This window comes from Amia ocellicauda, chromosome 15 (genome assembly GCF_036373705.1).
Source record: "Amia ocellicauda isolate fAmiCal2 chromosome 15, fAmiCal2.hap1, whole genome shotgun sequence".
NCBI classification, from domain to species: Eukaryota; Metazoa; Chordata; class Actinopteri; order Amiiformes; family Amiidae; genus Amia; species Amia ocellicauda.
This window is the reverse complement of record NC_089864.1, coordinates 21,111,597-21,124,948: the sequence shown is the minus strand read 5'-3', so window position 1 is coordinate 21,124,948 and position 13,352 is coordinate 21,111,597. Positions and strand designations below refer to the sequence as shown.

Below are 13,352 nucleotides of genomic sequence, written 5' to 3'. Positions count from 1 at the left end.
ACCTTGATCAAGGCTAAATTAATATTCGGAACAAATCGATTACCTTATTTAAAAGACATTTCCAAGCGCTGAAGAAAGGCATGTAATTGTAATGTTTTGCATTGGAACAGCTATGCAGATGAAGATAAGAATCAGATTCCCAGAGTTCATTTTACATTTTCTGTGGACTGCCGAAATTATTCTGCAATTACCTCATTATACAGAATATGAAATTATGGAAAGTAGAATTTAACTTCCTTGAAATTTACTAATGGGATAACTTGCGAAGAAGCAACTCATGTCAGGCACATTTGGCGAGCACACGAAATCTGGTTATCGGTTCAAGTGTTATTTCTGATTTTCAGAGATGCCACCAACTGTTATGGATTAGATTGTGATTGCGTGCAAAAAGCTGCTGGATATATAATAGATGATGCTAACCATAATCAAAGCCTTTCAGAAAGGGATTTCATAAAAAAAAAAGGTAACCTTGCCGTGATGGAGCACTATCATCAACCAGATGTTCACTGGGAGAAAAATTGATTTCCTTAACTATTCTGATGTTTGCTGAAAAGGCAAGGAGGCATTGATTCTATTAATTTACATCAGGAGTGCTTAAATAATGAAATATGAAACCCTCTGAAATGGAAGAGGAGTGTGGAAATGAATTAACTTTAATCTGTAGGCCTGGCCTGGCGCTGAAGATTAAATAAAGCACATCTCTTAAAGATATCACACTGATTTAATGGTGTGATCTATTAAAATATTTAGATTTGGGAGGGATTAAAGGAAAATGTCATGCAATAGTGCTGTGGTGCAACAGTGAAGAGCCGAGGTATTACATAAAAAACAGCTTAAATATATTTAGGATTTCAGTTCCCATTAGTTCAAATTGAAACATTTTTATTTGTATTCATGTGATTTTCTGAATCTGAAATGAACTATTTCATGCACTGTTGCATTACCAGGGTAATAAGCATATGCCTTTTTTCATTTATATATGCAGTACCAATGAAATATTTATCGAAATAAAACAATATTCAAGAAAGTCTCAGAAAGGGATTCTTACATTCCTAGCCTCCTTATTGTTTTTTACCAGCCCAAATCGTGACCATGAAGAAGATGCAGATGTACAACAGCAATTTTTTGTGTGTTTGAAGATGGGAGCTCAGTACTGAGGTAGCGGAAGAGAAGATTGCTCTCGTACTTTGAAAGCAAAGTGGACTTGAAATGTAAATTCAGCAACTGGAAGCAGCCAGACTGAATCTCAAGATACCGCGCAAACACCCTGCCTGTTTAAAATTAAATTAAAATACAGTATTAACACATGGAAATGGTCTTTGCTAGACAGAGCGGCACCAAGGTACACTTTGCAAACACCTGTTAATCTTCATTTACAACATATTTATCTTTGCTCTCAAACACTAGTGCAAATACTGTTTCTACATCTCATACTTTAGAAGAGTATGTTTTTCATTCATGTACAGTATACCCGAGTTGACATGAAATACAAAGTGGAACAAAGAGATTTAATGTGCACTTATGCGCATTTTCTATTCATTCCAGTTACACTGACAGCCTACTGGCGGTGCACAGCACTCCATGGAAGGATGTGGAAACTCAATCTCATTTTCATAGGTCATCTCGTTGAAACAAATTTCAAAGTCAGAATAGCTTTTGGCTCTCTTCTTAAAGGGCAGGTGACAAAACCTCCACAAACTATGGGACCAATTTAATAGGGTCAATTTGGAGTTCGGGCCACATGTTTGCTACTTAACTAAACCCTTAAAGGTAGGGTATGCAATCTTTTCCAGATTTTTTTTTTGTTATACTGGTAGAAAGTCTCTTCACATCCTGATAGCAATCAATAATTTAAGTGGTCTAAATGTAAAAAAATATATATATCTTCTGTGGAAGGGACAGGACTAAAAAAGGATCGTCCAATCACTGCATTCGGTCTGAATGTAATGATAGGATGTCCTTCCTGTCTGTCAATCTATATTTGCATACCGCCACGCAACTTGTTCGCGCAGACAATCACACATCATCAGCGCAGGAACCTTGACGCTGTGCAGAGCGAGCGCGAGAATGGAAGGCGAGCCACATCTACTATATTTAAAAACATAATAACCGTAAATAAGATGTTTAATTTCGTTATTATTGTAATGTCTAACCTATGAATGAGACATACAGTAATCTGAAACTGTTGTGATCGATTCCACCCACACATCTCTCCTCCTGGCGCTGAGACTCTGCTCTGTGTGTGTGTGTGCGCATGTGTGATAGAGGGGGCGTGGCTTTGGAGACGCCTCTGAAGTGAGGGTGGCTCTATGCTTTCAAAACAAGCTGCTGACTGCTGGCCAAATTACTTATATTTTAGGTGATATTTAAACCTTTTTATGCCACCTTTGGCAGCAATTATAGCTGTGAGTCTTTTGAGCTAATGCTTCTGTGGAGATATGGGGTGACGCAGAGAAGGGGGTTCTGGGTAAGCATAGCTCACAGAGGCTCGCAGGGGAGCCGATGTGCACACCTACTGAATCTCAACAACACGTCGCACGTATCTGCCATCAAACAAACGCTGATTGGTTGAGCAGGAAGATATGGAAAGATATGGCCAATCGCTCAGCTGTGCTTATTGGTGAGTGGTGGTTTGACCAAGTCTTGCCACAGACTTTAACCCGCTCCAGTGACACTTTGGCTTTGTGCTTGGGGTCACTGTCCTGCTGGAAGATGAATATCAGTCACAGTCTTAGGTGCTCCATCCATTCTGCCCCCTACCATGACAAACTGTCAGGTCTGTCAGAGTTGTCATCGGCCTCTTGGTAGCTTCTCTGATCAATGCCCTTCTTGCTCAGCTGCTCTGTTTAGGAGGATGGCTGCTCTCAGCAGATTCTGGGTGGTGCCATATACCTGCCACTTCTTAATGATCATCTCAACTGTGCTCCAAGGGATATTCAATACGTTGGAAATATTTGTATACCCCTCCTCTGATCTGTGTCTTTATCCCGTAGTTGTTTTGAAAGGTGCTTCATCTTTGCTTTGAATGCACTACCCAACTGTGGGACCTTACAGAGACAGGTGTATTTAATCTGAAACCATAGAACCTCTTAATGCACACAAATGGACTCCATTCAACTTACTGTGTGAATTTCTGCACCTGATCTTATTTAGGATTGCCATAGCAAAGGCTAAAAAGGTTTTCAAAGGTGAGTGCTTATGTAATGAAGACTTTAAAGGGTTTTAATTTTAATTGTTCCCACATTGAGAGTGTGTAGTAGATTGTGTAAACCAAAGGAAAATCAATCCAATTTAAATGCATCCTAAAGCCACTGTATTTGGTATAATAAGAAATGACTTTACATTTAATGGTTCAAATCTCTGTACTGCTTATAACCAGAATTATAATTGGATATAACACTCCACTTACCAACATCAGTTTCTTTGTGATTTTTTATAATTTCGGCCAGATCGAAATTCCCAGCAATAATAGCCACCTGAATAAAACACAAACACAGAGCAGGAGCAGAGGTTAGGAAGATTGACAACAACATCTTATTAACAATCTGTTAGTAGTGCTCTTTATACTAAAACACATAATTCTCCGCAATATTAAAATGGATGTATTCTTGCATTAAGGGGACTATTTTAACCAACAGCTGTTTTGCCAGGACTGTATAACTTTGAAGATAAAAACAAGATAAACAAGTCAGTCAGGTGGTTTTCATTGGAAAATCTATGTATTTGTTTGTTTCAATACATGAATTGTTCGCTGTGCTCTATATTGTATTGAGGTCATAGTCTGATGGGCCTTGCAGGACTTACAGAAGTTTGGACACTCCATAAAGAATGACAGACAAACTCCATTTCAGAGAGATCGTGTGGTGGCAGTCTGGGGAGACCTGACTCTTGAGATCATTTGAAAGACGTTCCTCTTCTGGGATGTCTTTACTTCACTTTTAATGGTTACTAAAGCTGAATTGGAGACTGCAGGAACGCAATTCCACAGCTCATATATTGTGGCAGGATTTGTCAGTCCCTAGTGATTCCTGAAACTAATTATGCTGTCCAAGTCATGCTCTGCTGAAGGTCCACAGGCAATATCTAATATTTTAAAATCATTTTTGTAGAAGTTCTTGATTTAAAGGCCAGTATAATAAAATGGGTAGAATAAATTTCAGTTCAAAATTAATTCTTAAAATGTGCAGCAGTCCACCATTTTCTCAAGGAAAAAACAGATGAGCTATTTTGGGGTCAATAAATACATTTCCATGTTGAGTTGTACAATACCTTATGTGCATGTTCCTGTGTATGTCAAGAGTTTAGTAAGGAAGACTATGTACTATAATATCACACAAATATCTATGCAAGGAAATGATACCGAGGAACATACATGCTCAACTCTTTTACAATGTTCTTATTCAAAATAATAGGTTTGGCTACAGCAATAACATATTGTCATGTGCAATTAATATTGTATGCCTACATAAAGAATTACAAGCTTTTTGGAATTCCAGTTTTGCAAAAATATTTTGAGAGCCTTTACATGTATGTAATAGTAATGCTTAAGATTGTTCATTTGTGTTTATGGTATTTTACAGTTAAATTTTTAATTTACGGAGTTACTTTCCGTTAGTTTCCACAGCCAATACATTTCTGGACAGAAAAAAATGTCCTTAATTTCCCCAGTAATTGCTTTTCTTTCTGTTTAACATCTGTGACACATTGCACTGCATTGTAGTTGACTTTAAGGTTTACATGTTTTCTGTGTGAGAGAGCATTGTTAATTCCCTGCTTTAACTGTTCAGGAATCATCGTTTCTTTAAATATGCGCCAGCTCATCTCTTCAACTCTGCCTGATGCTTGCTGAGCTTTCTTAATACATTCATCAGGCCAGACACGCTTTCTCCAACCAAACACGCAGAGCAATGTCAAAACACATTTTTTCTTTATGGCTACGCTTCATTACACCAATTCTCCACTGACTAAGAGCCACCTTGATGGTCGACTCTTCATGTTGAAAAAAGCTTTGGAAGAAGCATTAATATACTGGTTGAAAAATACATCATTACAGACAAGGCCAATGCTTTCAACACCTAAGTTCATTTTGGCAGGTGTGACACATCTAAAACATTAGTTTCACACCAGAGTGGACGTCAAAGAAGCAGACTAGGCATCACCTGACACGGTGGTCTCAGCTTGACTGAGGAGGAAACCTAATACTTTTCACCGCAAAGTTGTCCAATGTGAAAACATTCAAAACGTGTTAGAACTCTCAACACAAAAGAAACTACAATCACACTGAGACGACAAAAGATGGTAAATAGTGACTGAAAGGCAATGGTAACAATGCAAGAGCCGACAAAAACTGCAAGAACAGAGAGCTCCTATTCATGTGCTGTCTTTGGAAACGTCTCCTCTGTGCACATGATCCAGAAATAAACAGTTGGTGTTCCTCTGCAATAACGTAACCCCATCTTTCTCCTGATATTCTACCAGCAGATGTTGAACAAACCAGATGAACTGAGATATCAATAATATTGCAAAGCCTGGTGGAACCCACTGTGTTTATACATTGAAGGTATTGAACATCTGTTTGGGCATTAACAGGAATACATCATTTTGATCCAGATTTAGTTGAAAACACTGCTTAGTGATAACAAACATTAAGGTCTGGATACAGCTGTCAATGCAAACTTGAACTCCCTTACTGGAAAACTGGGCGCTTGAGATTTGTTTCAGGTTTAGAAAATGTAGCCTATTAGTACTACATCTGCATAGATCCATTAATGAACAACTGTAAAACACAGTGGTACATACAGTTAGGTCCATAAATATTTGGATGCCACCACAATGGATTTGAAAGGAAACAATCAATATGTGCTTTAATTGTAGACTTTCATCTTTAATTTGTGGGTAGTTCCATTGAAATTGGGTGAACAGTGTAGGAATTACACCCATTTTTATATGTGGTCCCCCCAATTTTAGGGGCTCAAAATTATTTGGACAAACTAACATAATCATGAATCAATTTGTGAGTTTCAATACTTGGTTGCAAATCCTTTGCAGTCAATGACTCCCTGAAGTCTGGAACCCATAGACATCACCTAACTGTATATCCACATATTGGTTCAACATGGATGTGATTTTATTTCTTATTATCGTTCACACCCTGAAGAGGTAAACTTTGAATTTACATATCTAATACAATCACTTTCAAGATATCAGCTTGCATTTGTGGATGAGAGGTTTAAGCTATATATTTTATTTTACAATAAAGACTTATACATAGTGCTGTGAACATTTAATTGCTGGTTTTAGAGATTTTAGAGCAACTGAGATGTGTTAGGGATTTTATGTGCAGCCGGATAAAGAGAACTTGTAGAAAAGCACTGACATCCCCATAAACAAATGGACAGGGAACGATGTTTCCATTTACTTTTTGACACATTCTCCAGCATAATTAAATCATAATATTGCAATAAAGGAAAGGACAATCTATGATTTATTTAAAGTATTCTATACTTAATTACAAGAACAAAACTGTGTAGTTGGAATAATGTATTTGTGTAACTTCTGTACAGCTAAAACCCTAAGAGCTGTTCACTGCCTCTAGATTGTGTGCATGCTTTGTTTTTTGGTTGGGGATGGACTCCCCAGCTGTACAGCTATACAGTATAAACAGGGCCTTCTGTTACACGGCTACAGACAGCCTTGGTTCTTTGAGCGAGGTTGAGAGCACTTCCAGCACTTAATTACATGATAATTCGATTTAAATTAGTAGTCACTTCCTTCAGTATAAGTATGAGGAGGCATCTTTCCAAATGCATTTCCTATCCATTACCAACAACTAAGTATTTAAAACAACTTTTTAATCATAAACAGAAAAGCTGCTGTTATCATTGCATCATGAATCATGACTGGGTCGTGAATTAATTCTAACAAAAAGGGAAAAACAAAGTTTGATTCGCAATTCCATTCATTTCAACCGTTTTATACACACAGCTGAGGTCTATTTGTATAGCTACCTTGAGAAAACGCACAACTAAGCCTGCCCACATGCCCATATAAAGAGAATTCTAGCTTTTTCTATATACAAATCAATGGAGCTTAAACCAAACCCACTTGCTGAATATGAAGCTGCCATTACTGAAAGTAATAGAATACAATGAAAATCTACAGGGAAAATGAGTAAAGCACAATTCTGGAACATCCTATTACGGCAAATCAATGTTTTTAATCTAAATACTAATTTGTAGAACCTTCTAATGTGAAATACTAGTGAGGTACACATAAAATATGGTATTTCCCCACCATACACACATGAACAAAGCAAACAAAACAATGAAAAAAAAACATTTCATTTGTATCAATATCTGGGTGACTGATCATTTAGAAAGACAGACACATTGTAGGAGGGAAGTGGAGTCAGCAGTGGAGAATAATCAAATGGGACAGTATACACAATCCCTTGTTTATACAATGAATTTTAAAAAAATGCTACCTATCTTTCAGCCAAAGTTAAGTACATACAGTCACAGGGGTTGTGTTTGTTATGTTTCTTTTTGTTTAATCACAGTATTTTCTTTCACTTTCTCACATTCCCTAATTAAGTTCTCATGCCTTAGCTTCTGTTTTGCTGAATAGCAACTTTCACCAGCTGTCTAATTAATTTTGTTTTTGTGCTGCAAGTCAAATGTAAGTTTTTGTCACAAGAGTCACAACATTAAAAAGACAAAATTTGCGAAAATAGAAAAAGTAATCAGTACTTACAGAATTAGTTTTTTTTACTCATTTTCAGTCACCTTTTCAGAGTTGTGACAACTCAGATTGTATTTCCACCTTTGTTTTATGCCTTTTACTATGTAATTTGTTAAAGCTTCACATGATAAAGCAATAGTGCTTGTACATGTTTGACCAACTACCAACATACTAAATCGCACTTTAAATGGAAACAATATTTAACAAGTGTATTTAACAATGACTTTCCCTGCAAAACATACCCTCCTGTGCAACTGTATACTGCAATTAAATCATAAAGCTGTTCTATAACACAGACATGAATAAATACACATAACTGTAAATATAAACTATAAATACATGTAATAATGAATTTGTTTTTATAAAATACCATAATGCATACAAATATTGCAGACATTAACTTGGGCACATAAATATAAACTATAGACAATTCCCAATAGAGACATGAGTTTCACAGTGAATTAATTTACCTCCCAACTTACAACAGACTTAAAACTAAGGCATACAGTGCTACAACAAATAGGCAGTAATTTAAGGAATTCTTCAAAAAAACATTTTTTTACTGGGAACAAATTACAGTCTCATTGGGATAATATTATCTAGAAATAATGTGCAATTAAATCACAGGTGCAATAGGGGGGAATCATCAGTTGGTAGAAAGGAGCAAAGCTGGGACAAGTTTATTTTTTTCAACTGCAGAAATATCCACAAAGTCCTATAACCACATATCACTTGAAATAAAATAATACAACATGGATACTATACTTTAAAGGATGTTCTTGGTCAGTACTTTCTTTTAAAGGGATACAAACACTGTCGTTGTATGTCAGTTATTCTAACTCCATGACTTTTATTTATTTATTTTCCCTCATACTCATGTATTAAGGCTAATTATCTTATCTTTTCACAGATTCACTTTCTTCATTAAACAGCCGCTTCTACCAGCTGTCTCCTGATTTAAGTGTTAGTTCTGTTTCTTTACTGTGACAATCTCCAATGTTATGCGTAAACAAATTAATTTTGATTTGTAGTGGAAATCCGCTGCAATGTCAATTTCACACTAACTTGATGTGCATCCATTTAAATACAATAAATGAACCCAGCCAGAACAGTTAACTCACGGGTTATGCTGATTAATGCCCCCATAACATTTTTGTTTCTTCAAAACCATGGAGTGATTGGAATAGATGCTGCTATATAAATTACCAAATGGATCAGAGAAGCAGATTGCTGGTTTAATTCACTCAAAAAACTGTAAAGTCAACTTAAAGCCAATAGCATTAATTTAAATGGATACAGAATACATTAAGATGGGTAGAACACAGACAACAGAGTTTAGAAACAAACTTATGAAACATAATTCTCAAAGAAATATGGTTGAGGTGAGCACAGAGAACTAGAACTGTAGATTAAGTTAAACACAACTTTTAAAATGTGACATGGATGTTTAATTCATTCAATCTACTTGAAAATATATTCATTTTTATTTCCTTAAAAGATTGGAAAGCACAGAGTAGATCAATATAAGAGTAGTACGATGTGTGTGTCTCATTTTACAGATTACAGAGGGCTTCTTGAACATATATTAACCATCACGTGTATACATACTGATTCTGAGGAAAGGGTTAGCAACGCTGGAATGGGGTTTTCAGGGTAAACTATGAGGGAGCAGGAAAAAATGTAGGATTGATCACTATATTATAAACTAAATCATTGAATAATGATACATGTAGTGAAAATGTTAAATGTGCCAAGCTCATTGCTATTTTAACATTTTCACTATATGTATCATTATTCAATGGATACAATGAATGGATACCAAGAGATTGAAAGAGAACTAGAAGATGAAATTATAAACTTTGCAGGCATGTCATGGAAAAAAGAAACTGTAGATTGAAGCAGGAGGAAACATCTTGGGGATGCCTTCATCCAGCAGTGGATCAATATGGGCTGATGGTGATGGTGATATAATATTAATATATAACTTTAATTGCATATCATTCACCACTAAATATACCTAGGTGTTTCAAATATATAATTATCTATACATTATCTAGCATATTGGATATGTGTAATGTGAAAGAAAATGTTATTTTAGTCCTTAAGAATAAGTTGAGTCAGTAGATGGCAGCAATACTCTACATTACACACATCTAGGAGCTGAGGGGTATATACTGCCCTTATTACCAACTTATTTATCAATTTAAATCTCAAACTGCAGGTGATTAAATGTGAAAACGAAAACTACTGAGGGTTACAGATGGTAGGAACAACCATCCGTGAGATTCTAGCCCTCTTACTCTGTGCGGCTTCAGAAAAACAGGCCTGCTCATATCTGCTGTCCAATGGTGAGATCTTGTGTGGACAGTGACAGGGACAACCCTCCTCTTCACAAGCCGTCAAAGGGATTCCCACCCCTTTCTTACAGCAGGATTGATTTACAGTCACTGGGGCTGGTACTGTAAACATGCACAGACTGGAAAGGGGGCAATCCAATCTCAAAGAGTTCATCTTCCTCAGCACTTTAATTCAGCAGAACACTGTTCATACCACTGTACAATGGAGTCCCTGCCTGGATCTAATTCATTTCATCATTGCTACAGGCTCGGTTTATACACTATGAGCCCTGTTACTCTCATTTTTAAATATGATGAGGCCAGTAATACCCGTTCTCCATTAATCTGTCTACTTTGCCACCTATAAACTATCATCAGCAGTATAGTGTGGCTTCCCACTGCCCACTCAGGTAGATCAGAGCTAAGACACCATATGCACACACTTCTTGGCTCTTAGAAGAAAATGATTGTGTGTGTATTTATGTGCATGATCTGGAGTGTTACTCTCTCACAATGAAAACACCAACTTCCCCTTGAGTTGTAGCTCTCAACTGGCACAGACGTTGCTACAGGATAGTGCTACACAAGCGATAATGATTAAATGAAACAATCGATGGTTATTTCCTCGTGGATTTTCCTATAATAAAATACCCATGACCTCAGTCTAGCTAGATGTTTACTCCCTCATCGCTGCCCTTTGTTTTCTACACAATAACCAGTTTTTACATTCAAAGGCTAATCTGTTTCTAATCCAACACTCAATTTGCTGATCATTTCCATTCCAGGTCAAATCCCTCTATACGAAAGGGGAACAGTAAAAAGAAACACGATATGACGGGGAGTGTGAAAGGTCTTTGTTCAGGTAAAGGCCAAAAAGCCTGGGCACTAAGCCATGACAATCATATCATAAGTGAAGAGGGTTATGGACAAAACAAAATCCACATCTGAACCATTCTGCTCCGAGAGGAAATATTATGCGGCAGGAAATCCAAAACCAAAACAAGAGATTGTTAAAGTGTTGTGTAGTATCATTAAAGCATGGCTGCGGGGCTGTTTCTCTGGTGCATAAACACAAAAACAATAGAAGGTGCATTTGAAAAAGCAACATCATGTCAAGGTTCAGCACCTGCAGAAGGATGACTTTTGGGTAATTTTCAATATTCTGACCCAACGCACACAGCATGACTTCTGCTAAATTACTTGTAGTTGAAAGTAGAATAATATGTTTTGAATTGATACACTGGCCTGCACAGTTTCCTGAACTTCCTCTTATTGAATTGTTATGGAATGCCCTTTAAAGTAGAGCAGTACAAAGTGTAACTGGCACAAGTATGCTCTTGGATGAGGACAAAAAGGGAGAATACCTACTCAATCTGCCACAGAAACATAAAACTAGGGGTATTCCAATAAAGAATATTTACACCGATCAGCCATAACATTATTACCACTGACAGGTGAAGTAAATAACACGGATAATCTCGTTATCATGGCACCTGTCAGTGTGTGGGATATATTAAGCAGCAAGTGAACATTTTGTCCTCAAAGTTGATGTGTTAGAAGCAGGAAAAATGGGCAAGCGTAAGGATCTGAGCGACTTTGACAAGGGCCAAATTGTGATGGCTAGACGACTGGGTCAGAGCATCTCCAAAACTGCAGCTCTTGTGGGGTGTTCCCAGTCTGCTGTGGTCACTACCTATCAAAAGTAGTCCAAGGAAGGAAAAGCGGTGAACCGGCGACAGGGTCATGGGCGGTCAAGGCTCATTGATGCACGTGGGGAGCGAAGGCTGACCCATGTGGTCCGATCCAACAGACGAGCTACTGTAGCTCATATTGCTGAAAAAGTGAATGCTGGTTCTGTTAGAAAGGTGTCAGAACACACAGTGCATCGCAGTTTGTTGCGTATGGGGCTGCGTAGCCGCAGACCAGTCAGGGTGCCCATGCTGACCTCAGTCCACTGCCGAAAGTGCCTACAATGGGCACGTGAGCATCAGAACTGGACCACGGAGCAATGGAAGAAGGTGGCCTGGTCTGATGAATCATGAGTTCAAGGTGTTGACTTGGCCTCCAAATTCCGCAGATCTCAATCCAATCGAGCATCTGTGGGATGTGCTGGACAAACAAGTCTGATCCATGGAGGCCCCACCTCGCAACTTACAGGACTTAAAGGATCTGCTGCTAACGTCTTGGTGCCAGATACCACAGCACACCTTCAGAGGTCTAGTGGAGTCCATGCCTCGACATGTCAGGACTGTTTCGGGACCTACACAATATTAGGCAGGTGGTCATAATGTTATGGCTGATCGGTGTACAATACAGTTACATTTTTATCAAATATACTTAATACATTTTGAGAGAGCTGAAACAAAGCACTACTTTATCTGGATGTTCCTTTATTAGTTGCAATTCGGTAAGATTTCCAGAAGGCCGGGTAATTTTGACTGCCAGTGAATGTAAAAATTCAACACACAAAGACGCATCATAACCAGATCATTCTTCTCTGAATGGGCAAAATGCACAAATATATGATTTTAAACATTTTTTCTTTATTATAGCGATGATGCATCTTTTGGGATCTATGGTTGATAACCTACTAAACTGGCTTCGGATTTCAGGGACATTCTGCAACACAGACAAAGCAGAATTGTGTTTCGTTGAATTCTCTTGACCATATGTTGCATTTTTCCCCTTGAATTATGGGGACTGTTCATGCTTAGGAGACCGTTAAGCTACAGAAATAAATCAGCCTTATAATATCAAATGAGATTTCAAGAAGATTGAATGCCACTGAGGCTTGCAAACAATTATTTTAGTTAATAAGACAGACGAGGTACTTGTGCTGTTAGCCCGGCAGCTCAAGTGACGGGCTACGAGGCATGAATCGCTGACCTTGGTACTCTTCAATTTTGCTTCTCATGCCTTTTCACAGACTACATCTGTAATACGCCGGCCTGTCCATCAAGTCACCTAATCAGACTCTCTAACTAGGACAACACTGCCAATAAATTGCTACATGTGTAGACAGAATTTATGAGCAGGGCAAAGATTAATACTGATAGAAATGATCACTGCTTATGTCACCTAACTTTTAGCTCACCTAAGGAAAAGTGAAAAGGCTTGTCATTTATAAAACAACATCAAAAACCTTAGCATTCCTCTTCGCCATGCTCTTTCAATCCTTAAGACAGTGTTCACCCCCCAAGCTGGCTGTTCTTTACAGATATTACCGAGTGGAAAGGGATATTCAAATTCAATCACTGTATAGGAAAAAGCATGCTA

General features: G+C 37.7%; 1 protein-coding gene across 1 annotated transcript in view; it reads right to left on the bottom strand.

Annotated features, from left to right (window-relative positions):
• The window catches only part of shank3a (SH3 and multiple ankyrin repeat domains 3a), a 385,335-nt gene that overhangs the window by 165,290 nt on the left and 206,693 nt on the right, over positions 1 to 13,352 (bottom strand). The window contains exon 11 of the mRNA XM_066724020.1: positions 3,410 to 3,476. Within this exon, the coding sequence (XP_066580117.1) occupies positions 3,410 to 3,476 (67 nt within the window). The remainder of the gene's footprint in view (positions 1 to 3,409; positions 3,477 to 13,352) is intronic.